This window comes from Leopardus geoffroyi, chromosome C1, assembly GCF_018350155.1.
Source record: "Leopardus geoffroyi isolate Oge1 chromosome C1, O.geoffroyi_Oge1_pat1.0, whole genome shotgun sequence".
NCBI classification, from domain to species: domain Eukaryota; kingdom Metazoa; phylum Chordata; class Mammalia; order Carnivora; family Felidae; genus Leopardus; species Leopardus geoffroyi.
The window spans coordinates 27,235,490-27,254,645 of record NC_059328.1 but is presented as its reverse complement, the minus strand read 5'-3'; the positions used below and the strand labels follow the sequence as shown (position 1 = coordinate 27,254,645).

The 19,156-nt window shown below is 38.4% G+C and overlaps 1 protein-coding gene and 1 pseudogene across 10 annotated transcripts in view; both read left to right on the top strand.

Moving 5' to 3' along the window:
• KIAA0319L (KIAA0319 like) overlaps positions 1-19,156 on the top strand; it is a 97,561-nt gene that overhangs the window by 48,552 nt on the left and 29,853 nt on the right. For all 10 annotated transcript variants that reach the window (XM_045476679.1, XM_045476673.1, XM_045476671.1 and 7 more), the window contains 4 exons: positions 9,064-9,328; positions 11,742-11,843; positions 14,768-14,865; positions 18,696-18,783. In XM_045476679.1, the coding sequence (XP_045332635.1) occupies positions 9,064-9,328; positions 11,742-11,843; positions 14,768-14,865; positions 18,696-18,783 (553 nt within the window). The remainder of the gene's footprint in view (positions 1-9,063; positions 9,329-11,741; positions 11,844-14,767; positions 14,866-18,695; positions 18,784-19,156) is intronic.
• On the top strand, positions 16,101-18,688 carry LOC123597594 (annotated as a pseudogene).

Here is a 19,156-nt window from a genome sequence, read left to right as displayed (position 1 = left end):
CATGTTATAAACCATAGCATCTATTACTACTATTTTTGTTTTAAACAGCCAGTTACCTTTTAAAGAGATTTGAATAATAAGAAGAAATATATAACCAATTAGTTACTATTTTCAGTGCTCTTTATTACTTTATGTAGATCTAGGTTTCCATTTGGTATCATCTTCTTTGTCTTGAAGGATTTTCTTTATCATTTCTTGTGGTGTAGGTTTGTAGTGATGAATTCTTTCAGCTTTTGTATGTCTGAAAAGTCTTTATTTCACCTTCATCTTTGAAAAATACCTTTGCTGTTTAAGTAAATCTAAGTTGGCAGGGTTGTTTTGTTTTTGTTTTTGTTTTTTTGCTTATAGTACCTTTTTTATTAAAAAAATTTTTTTTAATGTTTATTTTTATTTTTGAGGGAGACAGAGACAGAGTGTCAGCAGGGGTGGGACAGAGAGAGAGGGAGACACAGAATCTGAAGCAGGCTCTGGCATGGCTGGAGCTGTCAGCACAGAGCCTGATGCGGGCCTTGAACTCACGAACCATGAGATCATGACCTGAGGCAAAATTGGATGCTCAATCGACTGAGCCACCCAGGTACCCTATAATACCTTTTTTAAAAAAAGGTTTATTTGAGAGAGAAAGAGCAGGGCAGGGCCAGAGAGAGAGAGAACCCTAAGCAGGCTCTGCCATGTCAGCGCAGAGCCCTACATGGAGCTTGATCCTGCGAACCATGAGATCATGACCTGAGCCAAAATTGAGAGTTGAACACCTAACTGACCAAGCCACCCAGGTGCCCCTGCTTACAGTACTTTAAAGATATTGTGGCAATATCTTCTAGCTTGTGTTATTTCATTGAAAAGTCGGCTGTAATTTTTATATATTTCTTTCCTTTATACATAATGTGTCTTTTTTCTCTGGCTGCTTTTACGATTTTATCGCTGTTTTAAGTAATTCCATTGTTATTCCTTGCTGTAGTTTTCTTTCTGTTTCTTATCCTTGGAGCATAAACTCAAATTTATATTCAAGTGTGGGTTTATAGTTTTCATCAGATTTGGACATTATTGACTATTATTTTTTTCAAATATTTTACTGTCCCCCCTTCCTTTGAGAACTCCAAAGTGTTTTTGGTCACTTGAATTTGTTTTACAAGTTGCTGCTACTTTGTTCATTTCTTTTCAGTCTTTTCTCTGTGTGTTTCATTTCAAATCATTTCTGTTATTATGTCTTTAAGTTTACTTATCTTTTCTTCTGCATTGTCTACTGTGCCATTTAATCTTTGCAATGTATTTTATGTATGTGTCTGTACATAAGCCAGGATAACAATACCTTAATCACAGCAGTGGCTCACAGAAACACAAAATTCTCCACAGTGTATTTTTCATCTTACACATTATAATCTTCATCTCTAGAAGCTTGATTTGGATCTTTTAAAAAAAATATCTTCCTGGGTGGCTTAGTTGGTTAAGCATCTGACTCTGGCTCAGGTCATGATCTCATAGTTTGTGAGTTTGAGCCCCACATCGGGCTCTCTGCTGACAGCACAGAGCCTGCTTTGAATTCTCTGTCCCCCTCTTCTTGTGCCTCTCCCCTACTCACTCTCTTTCTCTCTGTCTCTAAAATAAATAAACATTAAAAAAACTAAAAAAAAAAAAAAATCTTCCGTGTCACTACTTACTATATGAAGTCATGCACTTTTTCCTATAGCTTCTTGAATATATGGAATATAATAATTATTATTTTAATACCTTTGTCTACCAGTTCTGTTCTCTCTGTTATTTCTGGGTCAGTTTTAATTAATTGATATTTTTCCTCATTACAGGAGCATTGTTATTCCCAAGTATTCTATTTTTAAGCCTCGTTTCCTTTCCTTACTTGCTCTTCTTGGGCAAGCTTATGTATTCCCATGGCTTCAGTTGCTATCTTTGGGATCTTGATTCCAACTCTGGGTCGCTTTGAATTTCCCAGCTGTACCTCAGGTTTAGTATGTCTAAAACATAACTTGCCTGTTATTTTCTTAAAGTTGCTCCTTTGTAGTCTATCTTAGTTTTTGATACCACTATAGTTAGTCCCTCCACTCAAGCTAGAAACATGGGATTCATCTTAGATTCTTTCCCCCAAGCCCCTGATGCATTTCAGCTTCACAAGTATTAGATTCTTAATATTTTAAAATTCATCCCACAGGAGGAATTTCCAGTAATGGTGGCAGTGTGGTGGTCTCCTGAATCCTCCCACAGATAATAATTATAAAATATGTAAAAAAAAAAAAAAAAATGTATTTAAGGAAATTGGAAAGGATCCCAAAGCAGACAGAAGCTAAAGGAGAGCTTATTCTTGAAAAAACAGCAACTGGAAGTGATAAGAATTGTGAGTTTGCAGCTTTTTAAAATTTTTGCCTAAAGGCATTAGCTAACCCCCACAGCAGAGGAGAGTGGCAGTGGAAAACTTTAGTTTTATTTCCTTATGGTGGCAAAGAACAGATTTCAGGATAGAAAAATTCCCTGAAAATTTATGGGGAAAATAAGAAAAGCACAGAAGATGGCGAAATCCATAACCTGACAATAAACTCTACTAAAATCCCTGGCTGAACCTCTAAACTACACCTACATAGGAAGATTCCAGAGGGCATGGTAATAAAGCAGGCAGAGATCAGAGAGGCAGAGTTCTGTCTTTGAAAGACAGAATGTAATGCAAAGTGAGTTCTGTGAGTTTAACTGAGTGCATTCCTCAACGATATATAGCTCAGGTGGCAGAAATCTGAAGTCTTACTGACTTAGGGAGTCCAAGTACAGAGTCTAAGGCTGAAAAAATTTACGGAATAATCTCATGAAGTTAAGAAAGCACAGAGCAGGCCCCAATTCTGGGTACAATCTATGGCAAAATTGTTTTGCTTATCACCAGATTAAACGAGAACACCTGCAGGGGACCAGGTTGAAAAAGCAGCTGTGGGAATTACACAAAGATATCAGTTGCTGCATATTGCAGAGGAAGCAAAGTCTACAGTTCTCAGTCCAGATAAGTTACTTGCCTACTAGAAAAAAAAATACTGTAAATAATCCCAATGAAAATACAGTAGAATCCAGAGTCACTGCATATATTAGATGTCCAGTATTCAAACAGAAACTGTTAGACATGCAAAGACAGAGGAGAAAGTGACCCACACTCAGGAGGTAAAAGCAGTCAGTGGAAACAGACTCTAGTTTGATTCAGATATTGGAGTTAGTAGTCAAAGACTTCAAAGTATGTTCAGAAAACTAATGGAAGTTAAAGGAAAATGGTTTTAGTGAGTGAACAGTTAAAGAATTTCAAAAGAAATGTAAATGATTTTAGAAATGGGAAAATAGAGATTAGAGAACTTCCACTTACGGCATCATGAGAGGGTCCCTAATTTTCTCATTGAAAAAATACGTATAAAACTGAACAGAATTGTCAAAAATATTTCAGGCTACTAAAAATACAATAGAGGCAGAAGCAAATTGAGAAGCATTTCAGCTGATAATGCTTTGAGCAAGTACAGTGGGTGTCTGTAGTAGTCTTCTTCCTGGGGCTTCCCCCATCAGTGTCTACCTCCATCACTCCAGCTCAGGTGACAAGAAACGTAGTTTTACGTGTGTGGTTGGACATGAAAACTCGCCACTTTTCTAGAGGTTCGACATGGCTTGGGGCAAAGGGTGAAAACTCATAGCTTTGACAACTGAACGTGGCAAACTTAGCTGGGAATGAATGGAGAGAATCCACAGCTTTGCTAGCCTGAGATTGCAGTGCCTGCTGGGATGAGTGGTGGGCCTGCCAGAAACTTAATGGAAAGATCTTAAAAATAAGAGAGCCATAAAAGGGCTAAGATAAGCTCTCCACATATCCCTGGTCAACGGAGAAACCCAAAGATACCCAAGAGAACCTGGTAAAAGCTAAAAATCAAAGGAGACTTGAGAATTGGCTGCAACTTTCAGTGCATTCCCCAAGGAACACACAGATGGATTGGCAGAGGGTGAAGGTTTATGGGCTTAATGTGCTTGAGTAACCTCTGCCCAAATCATTGACTGACTGCTAAACTGTGCAGATACAGGAGCGACACCTAGGACGCCAGGCTAAAATAAAAATAAGAATAAAAAACAAAACAAAACTGAGCAAAGGTATCACTTGCAACATTCTGTGGAGGGAGTCTGATCCTTCAGTTTAAGCACACAGAAGTTACTAAAAATAATCAACAGCCCATCAGAAAAATAAAATAGAATCCCAAATTGCTGCAGTATATGATCTAAAATTTCCAGTTTCCAACCAGGTGTCATGAGACATGTAAAAAAAGAATCAGGAAAGTATGACCCATATTTAGGGAAAGAAAAGTAATCAGTAGAAGTGAATTCTGAGAGGACTCAGCTGTCAGATTTAGCAAGACTTCAGTGCTGTTAAAAACATGCTTAAAAAGTTAAAGGAACCCGTGTTCAAACATACAAAGGAAAACAAGATGAACATTGCCCAGCAAATAGTGGCTCTAGCCACTTTTACTCAGCATTGTACTGGAGGTCCTAGCTAATGTAATAATGCAAGAAAAAGAAATTAAAGGAATACAGATTGGAGATAAAGAAGGAAAACTGCCTTTATTCACAGATGATAGAATCATGTACCCCCCAAATTCCAAGGAATCTACACAAAAACTACTGGAACTATTTAAGGGAATTCAGAACGGCATCAGGATATAAGACCAATATACAAAAATCAATTGTGTTTATATATTAGTGATGAATACTTGGAAATTGAAGTTTTTAAAAATGTATAGCATCCAGGGTGCCTGGATGGCTTGGTTGGTTAAGCATCTGACTCTTGATTTCATCTCAGGCCATGATCTCATGGTTCGTGAGATAGAGCCTCGTGTTGGGCTCTGGGCTGCCAGTGTGGAGCCTGCTTGGGATTCTCTCTCCTTCTCTCTCTGCCCCTCTTCCACTTGCATGCATGCTCTGTCTCTCTCTCTAAATAAATAAACATTAGGAAAAATAAAAATAAAAAATGTATGGCATACAAAAACATAAAATACTTAAGGATGGATTTAACAAAATATGTGCAAGAGCTACATACCAAAAACTGTAAGACATCGCTGAAAGTAAAGAACTAAATAAATGGAGAAATAATACCGCATTGTAAGAGTGTTCCCTTCAAAATAATGTCCTCCTGGGACCTCAGTATTTGTCCTTATTTGGGAATAGGATATTTGTAGATGTAGTTAGTTAAGGATCTTAAGTTAAAATCATTCTTTATTTATTTAGGGTGGACTCTAAATCCAATGCCTGGTGTCCTTTCATGAGGAAGCAAAGGTAGATTTGGACCCAGAGAGACACAAGGAAGACAGTCATGTGAAGATGAAGATAGCGATTGAAGTTATGTTGCCACAAACCAAGAAATGCTAAGAGCCTCTGGGAGTTGGAAGAGGCAAAGAAGGTCTCCCCAAAGGCCTTCAGTAGGATTGTGGCCCTGCAAATGTCTTGATTTCAAACTTTTGGCTTCTAGAACTGTGAGAGAATAAGTTTCTGTTGTTTTAGGCCACTAAGTTTGTGGTAATTTGTTATGGCAGCCCTAGAAAACTGGTACAATCATGTTCATGGATTGGGACTTAGAATGTCAAAACGACCTTGAAAATAAACAACAGAGTTGGAAGATTTAAACTCTGTAGCTTTAAGACTTAGTGTAAAGCTGCAGTCATCAAAGCAGTAGTATTGGTGTAAAGATAGACTAAATTAGTGAAACAGAATAACATCTAGAAATAGACCCACGCAAATATGGTTAGTTGATGTGCCAAGGCAAGTCCATGGGGAGAGGATAATCTTTTCAATAAATAGATGCTGGAACAATTGGATAGTGATATGAAAAAACATGAACATTGACCCTTACCTCCTACTGTACAGAAAAATGATCTCATATGGATCATAGACCTAAATGTAAGAGCTCAAATTATAAAACTTATAGAAGAAAACACAGGAGAACCCTTTTGTGATCTTGTCATTAAATAAATAAATAAACTCATATCACTAAAAGCATGAACCATAAAAGAAAAAAAATGATAAATTAGAATAAAAAATTATAGACTTTTGCTATTTAAAAGACACCAGTAACAAAAATGAAAAGGCAAGCTACAGACTGGGAAACCATATTTGCAAATTAAATACTCAACAAAGCTCTTATTCTAGAATACATAAAGAGCTGTTGAACTTAATCAGAAAACTAATAATAAAGCAAAGGATTTGAACAGATAGTCCATCAAAGAATTCATACAATCCAATATAGTGTTGGGACAAAAATGTCCAATAAGTGCATGAAAAGATACTTATTAATCATTAGGAAAATGCATATTAAAACAACAATAAGATGCCATTACACACCTCCATAATGTCTAAACTTAAAAAGACTTAAAAAGACAAAAAAAACAATTTCTGTCAAGGTTGTAGAACAACTGGAATTCTCATACCAGTGGTGGGACTATATAATGATATAACTTTGGAAAATAGTTTGGTAGTTTTTTTAAAGTTAAAGGCATATCTCCCTTATGACCAGGCATTCCACTTGCAGATATTTATACAAGAGAAATGAAAGGATATATGGTTCATACAAAGACTTATAGAGGAATATTTATAGCAAGTCAATTTGTAATAGGCAAAAACTGGAACCAGCCCATATGTCCATCTATTGGTGAATGAATAAACAAATTGTGGTATATTAGTATATGCGTTGCTCAGCAATCATAAAGGAAAAGGTACTGATACAGCAATGTGGACAAATAGCAAAATAATTTCGCTGGGTGAAAGAAGCTGACGAAAAGAGTACATAGAATGTGATTCTGTTTATATAAAATACTAGAAGATGCAAACTAATCTGTAGTGACAGAAGCAGAGCAGTGGTTGCTTGGGGCTGGGAGTTGGGACAAGGGATTACAAAGGAGCATGAGGAATCTTTGGAAGTGATGGATATGCTCATTATCTTGATTGTGGTGATGGTTTCAAAGTATGCATATAGTAAAATTTGTCAAATTGTACACTTTAAATATGTTCTGTTTATTGTATGTCAGTTATGTCTTAATAAAGTAAAAAAAAAAGTGGACAAAGATTTGAATGTCACTAAAGAAAACATATGACTGGCCAGTAAACACATAAACAAATATTCAGCCTCATTAGTCATCAAAAAAATGCAAATTAAATCACAGTGAGATACTACTAGAATGATGAAAAATAAAAAGACCAAGAATACCAAGTGTGGTTAAGTTGTGGAGCACCTGGAACTCTCATACATTGCTGGTAGAAATGCAAAATGGTGTAGACACTTTAGATAACAGTTCATAAACTTAAATATACACTTATATGTAACCCGCAATAAAGACTTCTGAGTATTTACCCCAAATTAACTAAAACACATGTTAACAGAAACTTTGGTATTCAAACATTTATAGCAGATTTATTTACAAGAGCTGAGAACTGAAAACCGCTTCAATCTCTATCAATAGATGAATGGGTAAATGAATTTTGGTATATCTCTAGAATGGTATATTACTCAGTAATAAAAAGGAAGGAATTACTGATATACACAATAACATGGATGAATCTTTAAAATATGTTGAGTGAGGGGCGCCTGGGTGGCTCAGTCGGTTGAGCGTCCGACTTTGGCTCAGGTCATGATCTCGCAGTTGGTGAGTTCGAGCCCCACGTCGGGCTCTGTGCTGACAGCTTGGAGCCTGGAGCCTGCTTCGGGTTCTGTGTCTCCCTCTCTCTGCTCCTCCCCTGCTCATGCTCTGTCTCTCTCTCATTCAAAAATAAATAAAAACATTAAAAAAATTTTTTTTAAATATGTTGAGTGAAAGCAGCCAGAAACAAAAATAGTACGTGACCAGAAATAGATTCATTTTATATGGAATATAAGAAAGCCCAAACTAACCAATGGAGACAGAAAACAAATCAGTGGTTGCGTGAGCCTGAGGGTGGAGGCAGGAATTTACTGCAAAGGGAATGAGCCAACTTCTGGGGCTGACGGAAGTGGTTTCTCTCTTGATTGTGGTTACCTGGGTATATACCCTTGTCAAAACTCATAGTCCTATACACTTTAAAAACATGCAGTTTACTTTCTGTAAAATACACTTCAATTCAGTTGATTAAAAAAAATCCATACCACCAGTTTTGTGTAGCCGCTCATCATTTCTCATTTGGATGAATGCAGTACCTTCCTAAGTGGTATTTCTGCTGTTGTCTTAGTTCTTCAAACCCTTACATGATGCAGCAACCTGAATGATCCATTTAAGACAAAAACCTGACCTTGTCATTTCCCTGTCTATAACACTGTAATTGCTCAACACTACCTGGCACCTTAAAATAGCATGTGTCTTCTTTAGTCTGGCTCTTGACAGTCTTTCCAGCTCATCCTCCATTACTTCCTGCCTCTCACTTTGCTTATGACTCTCAGCTCCCGACACAAGCCATGCTAATCTCATTTCCTGTACCTATATTCTCTTTCCCCTCAGCTTTTTTCTAGTAAAAAACTGTTTACCTTTTTAAACTCAGCTTAGGACGGTCCTCTAGAAAAAGCCTTTATTTATTTATTGAAACTGTCCTTCACATGCTCCCTCTTCAAGAGAGGAGATAAGTACTCTTCAGACCATGCTTTTTGGGTTCAGTGTAACCTTTATAGGTGTATTTATCATTTTGGCTTGTTAGGTTTTTTGTTCTCTCTCCCACTAGACCGTGCACTTGTTGAGCACAGCTATTCTGTCTTATTTATATTTTGGATCCACAGCCCCTGTTCCATAAGTGCTTAAGAAGTATTTGTAGAAAGATTTAATGTAAATGTTGAGAAAAGAAGGTAAAAGAGTATGCATAGAATGGTTATGACTATTTTGTTTTAAGCAAACCTCTTTGCATAGTAAAAAAGACTGGGAAGACTGACAACAACATTTGAACACCAGTTTGGGTGGCGAGATTAGTTTCTTTAATATTTTTGACAGTTTTGCATTTTTCATAAAAACATTTAACATGTAATTATTTTATGAGACATAACCTAAAAACTGGCTGTATAACTTTTGCCTATTCAAGCGAATGTTTGCATTTCTTTAGGTCCACAAGGCCGTTGTAATTTCCAGTCCCTTAACCACAGTCCTGACTGCGGAGACTCCTGGTTGGTCAAAGAATGTGTCAGTCCAGCCTGAGACATCAGAGGATCCTGGTGCTACGCCTAGCACTCAGCACATAAAAAGCCCTGGGAGAATCCAGATTGTTACCCCTCTGCCAGTGGCTCCCTCCTACAGTTATGCTACCTCCCTACCTCCCTACCTCCCTACCTCCCAGGCCTCTTTCCAGAGCACCTCAGCACCATACCCAGGTGAGGCCCTTTGCTTCTGTCCTTGGAGATAAGATATGAAAAGTAGAGCGTTTGATCACAGTGTCCCCTTTACTGCAAGAAAAGGAGGGAGGCATGACTTTTAAGTGCTGTGGATTAGGGGGAAAAAATAATAATCCTGTCATTGTATCTGTAATCAGAGGACTTGGGGCTCTCCATCCTTTTTCTCAGCAGGCCCCAGCCTATGAGAATTTATGAGGCTCTTTTGCCCAGAGCCAGATTCCACTGTGTTGGGGACTAAAAGGCATAAGATTCAATTAAGTAATGTTCAAGGAACCAAACAAACAGAAGCCAGTGGGAAGACCGTTGGATCTACGTACCTATTTGCCTTCTGGATGTCTGATTGTACGTCAGTTCTTTGTCTCTCTGATTTCAGCAGCATCTTTATTTTTAAGCAACCCATAGGAAGGAAATTTATAAGGAGTGTTGCCTTAACAAGTCTGTGCTTCATGAGTGCTGTTCTAAGGTATTAGGAGGAAGTGGTTAATCAAGGAAACTAATTCTTTATCCCCTGAAAAGGCAACAGGGTGAAGCCAAGCCAATGAAAATGAATTTTTGCTGATTTTTGATTTCCTAGGGTCTTCTTTCATGGTGGTATAACATGAAATTTTGGGGTTTCACTCCTGAGGTATTAAAGTAATTTTTGTGTTCAGGCAGAATGCCTGTAATTTTTGGTGTAATTGTGAAGGGTTTGAGCAATGCTATATTTTTGTCCATTACACTCTTTATGAGTATAATGGTTTCTCTTTTCTTTTCTTTTCTTTTCTTTTCTTTTCTTTTCTTTTCTTTTCTTTTCTTTTCTTTTCTTTCTTTCTTTCTTTCTTTCTTTCTTTCTTTCTTTCTTTCTTTCTTTCTCTTTCTGAAAGTCACTTCAGAGAATTCTTATTCAACCTCTTAGGGTGTCTAAATGCTGAAACTTCCATAAGGAAGATTTCCTTTCTCCCCAAGTTCAGTGTTCAAGCAGATAAATCTCAAATTTCATGTTTTCTAAGAAATATGGATGGACCAGCCATTTGTTTCAAGACCCCCAGTCTTGAAATATGGATGGACCAGCCATTTGTTTGCTTTAAGCTCTCTAATTCCTAGGTGTCATGCCAAATGACAATTATTGTCAGAGAAATAAGATTTATATAATAGTAGTTCTCGATAACCTGCAAATATTTTTGGTTGTTACAATTATGGAGGAGGGTTGCTACTGACACCTAGTGGGTGGGGGCCTGGGATACTGCTAACCATCTTACAGTGTGTAGGACAGTTCCTCCCACCCCCTACAACAAAGAGTTATCTGGTCCAAAATGTCAGTAATGTCAAGGTTGAGAAACCTAGACATGTATGAGATAGTTATTGAATAGTATGAATAGCGTATGTATATAGCTATTAGCTGATGTGGGTATTCCAGAAATGCTGAAGTAGTTCAGGAAATAGGTAAGTTTGAACTGAAATGGTCTGAGAAGATTTCTTGGAGAGAAGACTGGCTTTAAGCTAGAAACAAAGTACTGATTTAGAATAAAGAAAACATATAGCCCAGTTGAAGGAAGTAACATTAGCAAAGTCCCCAAGAGTAGACCATGTCTTGTATGGAGCACAAGAGGGAAAATGAATACAGCTGAGGCAGAATTGGGTAGGAAAGGTGAGGTGGTGTGATCAGATGATAATGGTTCTCTAATGCCAGATTAGGAGTTGGCCTCGAACATGGTGTGGGAGTGGGGGGTCTTAAGTAGGAGAGTAACATGGTGGGGGTAGTATTTGAAGAAGACAGAATAGATTACAGTGGGGAGTGTTAGCAGAGGGAAGACCAGTTAAGATTCTTGGAATAACCTAAGTCTATGGTTGTAGCAATTGGAATAGAAAGAAATTATTAAGGTTAGCTTCATGATCAATATTTGGCATTTCTTCCAGGAATGTTACAGATGTATTTTATTAGAAGGTTATTTATTAGCATAAAGATGATCCTTGAGACACTGTAGAACTTTAATTATTGAACTCTATGGAAAGTACTATATAAAGAGGGCTTAGGGACAGACTAGTTAAAATACAGTGAAGAAAAACTCAGAGAAAAAGGAATAAAAGTAGAACAATATGGTGTCATGATAACTGAGAGTTTTAATAACGAGGCAGTCAGCATTATTAGATGCCACAGAAGTAAAGTATGTGAGTTGAGAAAGAACTATTGGATTTGCTAAGGATCAATTTGTTGATGACCTCAAAAGATCTTTGTCAGGAGAAAAGTGGGGGCAGAATCAAATTTCAGGGGATTAGAAAGTAGATAAATAATGAGGAAATAAAGGAAATAGCAGAATATTATTTATAAAACAAATTGGGCCCCAAAGGAGGGAGAGAAATGAGATAGTCTGGATCTAATTTCTTATGTCCTGTATATTTTCTTTGTTTCTAGTTATAAAGGAGCTGGTGGTATCCGCTGGAAAGAGTGTCCAGATCACCCTGCCTAAAAATGAAGTTCAGTTAAATGCATTTGTTCTGCAAGAACCACTTGAAGGTAAAACATCCCCTTACATTTGGATAATGTTTTAATTTATAATGATATTTACATACCTTAACTCATTTACTCATTGCAAGAGACCTGTGAGAACAGGATATAGTGTGCACATGCACAAATATTTATCTGATGCGAGAGGCAGTGTAATGTAGTGTTTGAGATCATGGGCTTTGATGTCAAGCCTGATTCAGATCCCAGCTCAGCCAGTCATTATCTGAGTGGTTTTAAGCAAATTATTTCTAAGTTTCCATTTATTTCTTAGTAAAATGAGGATAATTTCTACTTTATGAGGTTATTTTAAGGGCAAAATGAGATGGCATACAAGGGACTTGCTTCATCTGTGCCTAGCATATAGCAGATGCTCATTAAACGGAGGTTGTGTTGTACCCACTGAAAGAGGAAGAAACTTAGGCTAGGTTAACCTATTTATTTTGTCCAAACAACTAGTAAATAGTAGATATAGCAGTTGTAGAAAAGTTATTCAAGACTACTGCTAATATAGATTTGACATTAAAAAAAAGACAAGCCCAATGTGATAAATAAAATTCAGATTTATAAAATATATAAATTAGGGAACGATTCATTCAGTATTTAAGAAAACTTTTATACTATGAGTATCCCTTTCACCTTTGAAGTATATGTTGATAGACCAGAATTTGACTTAGAAACATATATGCGCTTCTTAAAACTTCCTTTGACAGTAGTGAAGCATACTTTGATGGAAAATGGTTGCATTGGGTTTATGTTCCCCTCATTAAAAGTGAGTCAAGAAGAATGTCCTACTCTAGGATTCAGGTTGGAGTCCTCCCATTTTAGGTACATGTACTCTTGTCCTGTACAGTAGTCCTGCTTTCTAATAGGCCTAATACCAAATAGCATATTTATGCAAAAGTACTTTTCCAGAACCTAAATGCCCTCTCTGTTCTATATGTCTGCCCTCAAATTATCAGTTCATTCCAACTTCCTCCAGAGAAGCTTTTTCCTTCCCCGCTCTGGTGGTAAGTTAAGGTGAATGAATTGGGTGGCCTTTGAAGATGGAGGTGAGGAGAGAACAGCCTTGAGCTGTGGTTGCCTCCACTGTTTTGTAAAAGCAGCTGAGTTCTGCCTTATCTTCTTGTCTAACCCCTGTTTGCATGTTCATGTCTGTGAGGTGCTGTCACCTTGTAGATCAGTATTCCAAACCACATAGGTTGAGAAACAGATTCTTTTCTTTAAAAAAAAAAATTTTTTTTTTAATGTTTTTATTTATTTTTGAAAGAGAGAGAGAGAGAGACAGAGCATGAGCGGAGGAGGAGCCGAGAGAGAGGGAGACACAGAATCTGAAGCAGGCTCCAGGCTCTGAGCTGTCAGCACAGAGCCCGATGCGGGGCTCGAACTCACGAACCGTGAGATCGTGACCTGAGCTGAAGTCGGACGCTTAACTGACTGAGCCACCCAGACACCCCGAGAAACAGATTCTTTTCAACTCTCCTCTCCATGAGTTGCTCAGCCTTTATCAGATACATGAGATGAATGGTTTCAGATTTTCAAAGGTTGAGGACAGATGAACAGAACCAGCTCTGCCTACTCTTCCTCCCCCTCATCTCCTGTGGCAGTCCCTGAAGCGCCTCTCAGGATCTCTCTGGGGTTCGGAGGCATGGTTTGAAAACCATTGCCCTGAATCATTTAAACCAGCATTCTGTCTAGCAGACCTATCCTCAGTTGTTCCTGCCCTTGGGCAAATTTTGGGCTTTAAGGCATAATGCATCCCCCAAGCTTTTCTGTCCTAGGAATATTGTCCTTTCTTGAAATTGCATTGCCAGCCTTAGATACTATAAAATTGTCGGTTCCCAAACTGGTGTGAGTCTGTTTTCTGTGTGGAAAAAAATTTCCAATTACAGTTGGAAGAAATGTCATCTCTTAGCACCAGTCCCACTGCTGCAGTTGCTTTCCTGCTTCTCACCTAACCTGACTTCTGCATAATACATTTGTGAGAGCTGCGCAGGGCTGACGGCTGGCCAACACAAAACTAGTATTTTGGGGAGGAAGGAAGAGTAATAGATCTCGTATCTTAGGCTTATAAAATAAAATCTGGTCTTCAGATGAAGGCTATCTTGGAATTAGGTTTGGCCATTCTCTGTTATGCTTTTGAGGTTTTTTTTTTCTTTTTTCCTTTTGAGTAGTAATGTAAACTAAGCCTTCGTTCCCTAGCCAGACATGAATTTAGTTCCTCCCTCCCCCAAATTTAAGACCACTTTCACGAAGGAGGGATTCCATTTAGATAACAGGATTCTGTCCTTGCCCTACTCAGTCATATAGTCTGAGCTACAAATGAGGACCATTTAATGCTTCATTTGATCTTAATTAATTTCAGTGGGGCCTGTTTTAAATGGGCCATCCCCTACCATCTTCTGCAGTGTGTTATTTAGCTCAGCAGGAATGAAGTAGCTCTTTTAACTCACCAGGGTGTGATGACCTCAGTGAGACAAGCATTGTTAGCACTCTGTAAAAAAGCTATTTTTGAACCATGTTATTTAGAAGTCATTGCTGTTCTTTGTTGCAAAAGAAGTTTTGCAAGAAAATGGCCTTTGTTCCCAGTAAGTTCATCTATAGTGGTTGGTAGGGCATGTACTTTCAGTGTGACACCACACCATGAGCAACCCAGTATTTGGAGGGAGGATTGGCCTCTCTCAATGGGAGGGTGGATATGGGGCAGGAAAGAGCACTGCTGGGAGAAAGTAGAAGAAGCCCTGACTGTAGCTGAGTCAGCAGAATCTCTCTTTTTTCAACAAAACGTTTGGTTTTCCCTATAGGCTTTGGGGTGGAATCTTAAAAACTAAATCCTTGTCAAGATTTAAAAGAGATTTGTTATTGGCAGGATGTGTGGCTGCCCTCCTTGTGTGTAGGTGTGTGTTTTCATGATTTTTGTAACTGCCCTTCTATAGGAGAAACCTACACCTACGACTGGCAGCTGATTACTCATCCCGAAGACTACAGTGGCGAGATGGAAGGGAAACATTCCCAGATCCTCAAACTATCCAAGGTGAATTTGCCTCCTCTCATTTGTGGGGCCAGGGAAGAGGTGCTGACCATTTTCTAAAATGTGTAATGTAAAATTTTCTGCTCACACTTAAATCAGGAAGTCTTTCAGAAGTGAATCCTCCAAAAGTCTGGCTGACATCCAGTATTTGTTAGTGTATGACTCTCAAATGTTCATTTATGGTGAGAAGACTGTATAAGCATGGTGGTGATAGCTGAAAATATACACTAAACAGCTTTTAAGGGTAACATAAGGATTTTAGAATTTGGGAGATAAGCTAAGTTTTTTTGCGGCCACAAGACTGTGTAAATTGGCTCAGTCTTTTTTGAGATTCAGTGTAGTTATTAAGAGCCATAAAAATGTTCATATTCTTTGGCCGAGCATGCTCATTCATTCATTCATTCATTCTTTCTTTCTCTTTTTTCCGTTGTTCATTGTATACTAGTTATGTGTCAGGCATTGGAGATTTACCAGTGAATTGATCAAAATCTTCACATTCAAGGACAATAGAGTCTCATGGGTGATACTGAGCAGAAGCAGGCAGTTATAACAGGGGATGCACTAGGTTGGTGCAGGGGGTATTAAAGCCCTGGGGAGTTTGATTTCTTAGAGTTTGCCTGGCTTGGTCATGATGGAGTGCTGGGTAAAGGATGGAGTGCAGATACCCCATGCAGGAGAAGCAATATATCCATTGGGCCAAATATTAGAGGGAAAATGTGGGAAAAAGGGAATTCCATGTGGTTTAGTGTGACTGGACCCTCTAGCACGAGAAGAACAGTGGCACAAAGAAGTCAGAGAGATGCAGGGATCAGATCACACAGAGTCTTACACCAACCTGAGGACTTAGAAGCTTATCCATAGGGACTAGGGAGCTTTTGAAAGGTTTTAAACAGCAGAAAGACTTATTTAGATTTTCAGTGTAGAAAGATCACCCCGCCTGCAGATTAGAGGAGGTAAGACTCAAACCAGGGAAACCAATGGAGAATCTGTTGAAAAATGTAGGTGTGAGATGGTAATAGCCTGAGTAAAAAAAAAAAAAAAAAAACTAAATAAATAAAGTTTTATTTTTAAAATTGTTTTCATTTGAGAGAGAAAGAGTGAGCATAAGTGGGGGAAAGGGATAGAGGGACAGAAAGAAAGAGAATCCCAAGCAGGCTCCACGCTCAGTGCAGAGCCTGATGTGGGGCTTGATCCCATGACCCTGGGATCATGACTTGAGTTCAAATTCAAAAGTCAGATGCTCAACCAACTGAGCCACCCAGGCACTTCAAAAAACTAAATAAATAAAATAAAACTTAAAGATCACCTGTTGAGTTCCTACCATGTGCCAGACATAGTGCTAATTGTTTTATGCACTTATTTCATTTTATCTTCATAACAACCCCAACATGTAGGTATTAATATCTGTTTTACAAATGACAGAACAAAAAATTAGAAAAATTAAGTGATTTAGCCAAAGTTCATGCTGTTATTAATTGGTAGATTTGAACTGGAACTTTCCATTCCTGAAGCTCTTGCTTTTAACAGCTGTGCTGTGATCGTTGAAATCTAAGGTGATGGCAATGTGAACAGAGAGAAGTGAGTGGATGTGAGAAATATTATATGGAGGTCGACTCAATTAGACCTGGTGATCAATTAATTGGGTGGTGGTGTTGAGGAAGAAAAGTCTAGGATAATTCTAGCCTTTTGGCTTAGGCACCTGGGTAGATGTCAGTGCGACGGTGGTGATATTCACTGAAATGAGGAACACAGAAAGAGAAGCAAGTTTGGGTGAAGTTTACAGATGATTAAGTCATTTTTGGACAGAGTGAGTTTGAGGTACCTGTGAAACATTTGAGTGGAGGTGTCCAGGAAGTAGCTGGGATCAGGGACTAGAGATCAGGACACAGATCTGGGCTAGAGAGATAAATCTTCACAGCAACCTCAAAGAAATGACACTGACACCATGGTAATAGATGAGATCATCCAGAGACAGTGCTTACAGTGAAGAAATAAACAGGTTGCAATTAGAATCCTGGGGAATGTTGCCCTTAAAGGTGTGGAAGGAAGAAGAAACTGAAGGAAATGAGGAGTGGACAGAGAAGTGAAAGCCAAGAAATAAAAGCGTTACAAGAAGAAAAACGTCAGAAATGTTAGTCAGTTAGCATGTTCTCAAAGAGCATAATTCAGAAGAAAGGAAAAACCTCATTTGTCTGAATGATGTTCATCACAGCATAAAGATCTGGAAACAACCCAAATACTCAACAATGTGGAATGCCTATGTGATATGACACAGTCACTCATGTACTATTCTGTAGCTTTAAAATGACCATTAAAAAGACTGTTATACTGAGGAAAGTGTTCATGTTACATGAACAGAAGAAAGAATAATAAAAAGCTTGATGCGGGTTTCTCTTTCCGATCCACCATCTGCAGTGGAACCACCGCCAAGTTGCAGATTTTCATGAAAACCCATACGAGGAAGATCATCACTCTCGAGGTTGAACCCTTGGATACAATAGAAAATGTAAAGGCCAAGATTCAGGATAAGAAAGGAACTCCTCCTGATCAGCACAGACTGATCTTCTCTTGCAAGCAACTGGAAGATGGACATACTTTATCTGACTGTAGCATTCAAAAGGAGTCCACTCTTCATCTTCTGTTGTGACTTTGTGGTGGTGCTAAGAAAAGGAAGAAGAAAGAAGCCTGGGTGACTCAGTCGGTTAAGCATCTGACTCTTGATTTCAGCTCAGGTCATGATCTCCGGTTTGTGGGATCAAGCCCTGCATCAGGCTCTGTGCTGACAGTGCAGAGCCTGCTTAGGATTCTCTGTCTCCCTCTCTGTCTCTGCCCTTCCCCTGCTCGTGCTCTTGCTCTCTTTCTTTCTCTCAAAAGTAAACATTTAAAAAAAAAAAAAAAGAAGGAAGGAAAGGAAAAAGTCTTACACCACTCCCAAGAAGAATAAGCATAAGAGAAAGAAGGTTCAGCTGTCTGTCTTGAAATACCATAAGGTGGATGAGAATGGCCAAATCAATCACCTTCATCTGGAGTGCCTTTCAGATGAATGTGGTGCTGGAGTTTTTATTACTAGCCACTTTGGCATTATTTTGGTAAGTGTTTTCTGACCTGTTGCTTCAATAATCTGGAAGACAAGGAATTCTATATGGGTTAATAAAAGACATGAAATAACAAGAATAACAAAAAAGCTTGATGCACACCTTGATTTTAACTGGACCCTGAAAGTCCAGTTCCTTGACGGTTATCTTATTCATCTCTAAACCCCAAGCCTAGGATAATGTCCAGTACATGATTGGTTCTCAGTAAATGTTTGCCGAGTGAATGAACTACTTAAAAACTATTTTTTTATATGTGGTCAAGGATTGGGAGGAGAAGAAATACAGTTACCTGATGTGTTAAGACAGTGGGATTGTGGGTGATTTTCTTTATATTATGTTTATACCGTTAGTGGAAATCAGGAGGGAAAAATATTCAGATATTTGGGAGCTATTTGGTAGTTTTACAAAATGGTTTTCTTTGCACAGATGATTATTTTAATTTCATAACTCTGTGAAATAGGATGGTTGGGCCCTTAATGTTCTTCTGAAAAGAAAATGGGAGTATAGAGATATTGAATTCCCTTTTGTTGTTCTAGAGTCAGCTGGTAATAAGATTCACATTAAAAGCTATGGTTTTTTAGTTTATAATTCATTGTTTCATCTCCTTAGCTAGTTTACTTTCACCATTTTGGAAACAGTGCAAAAAGAGAGTTCAGTATCAGCATGGCAAGTTCAGATATATGTGTTATTTTACATAGAATTGCTGTTCTTTGTGGTTGTCTTCTTTCACTCCCGCAGCTTACTCCAGGCCTGTATGAATTCAGAGTGATTGTAGATGGTCAGAATACCCATGGGGAAGGCTATGTGAACGTGACAGTAAAACCAGGTATGTGTTTCCCAGCTGTGGCTGAGTCTCCATTGCTCCCTCTGCAGGATTCCCAAAGAGGGGGAGATTTGACTTGAGGGGTTTTTGTTTCCCATTCTTTTTTTTTTTTTTTTAATATGTTCACTGGGCAATTCCTAGTTCAATGTAGTAAAAGATTAAGGTGGCAGAGTATATACTTTTCTAGTTGGAACATTTGGCTGGGTGGAGAAACAGTAGTCACACGGCCCCCAGTGCAGTATGGCCTGAACGATAGCCTGTCTGTCTGAGAATTACTTCTCCAAGTAGGTCATGCTGAGAGAGGACCATGTGTTGTGATTAAGAGACACAAGAAAGCCAGGAGCTTAGGAGAAGTATGTAGAAGGAGAATCAGCCA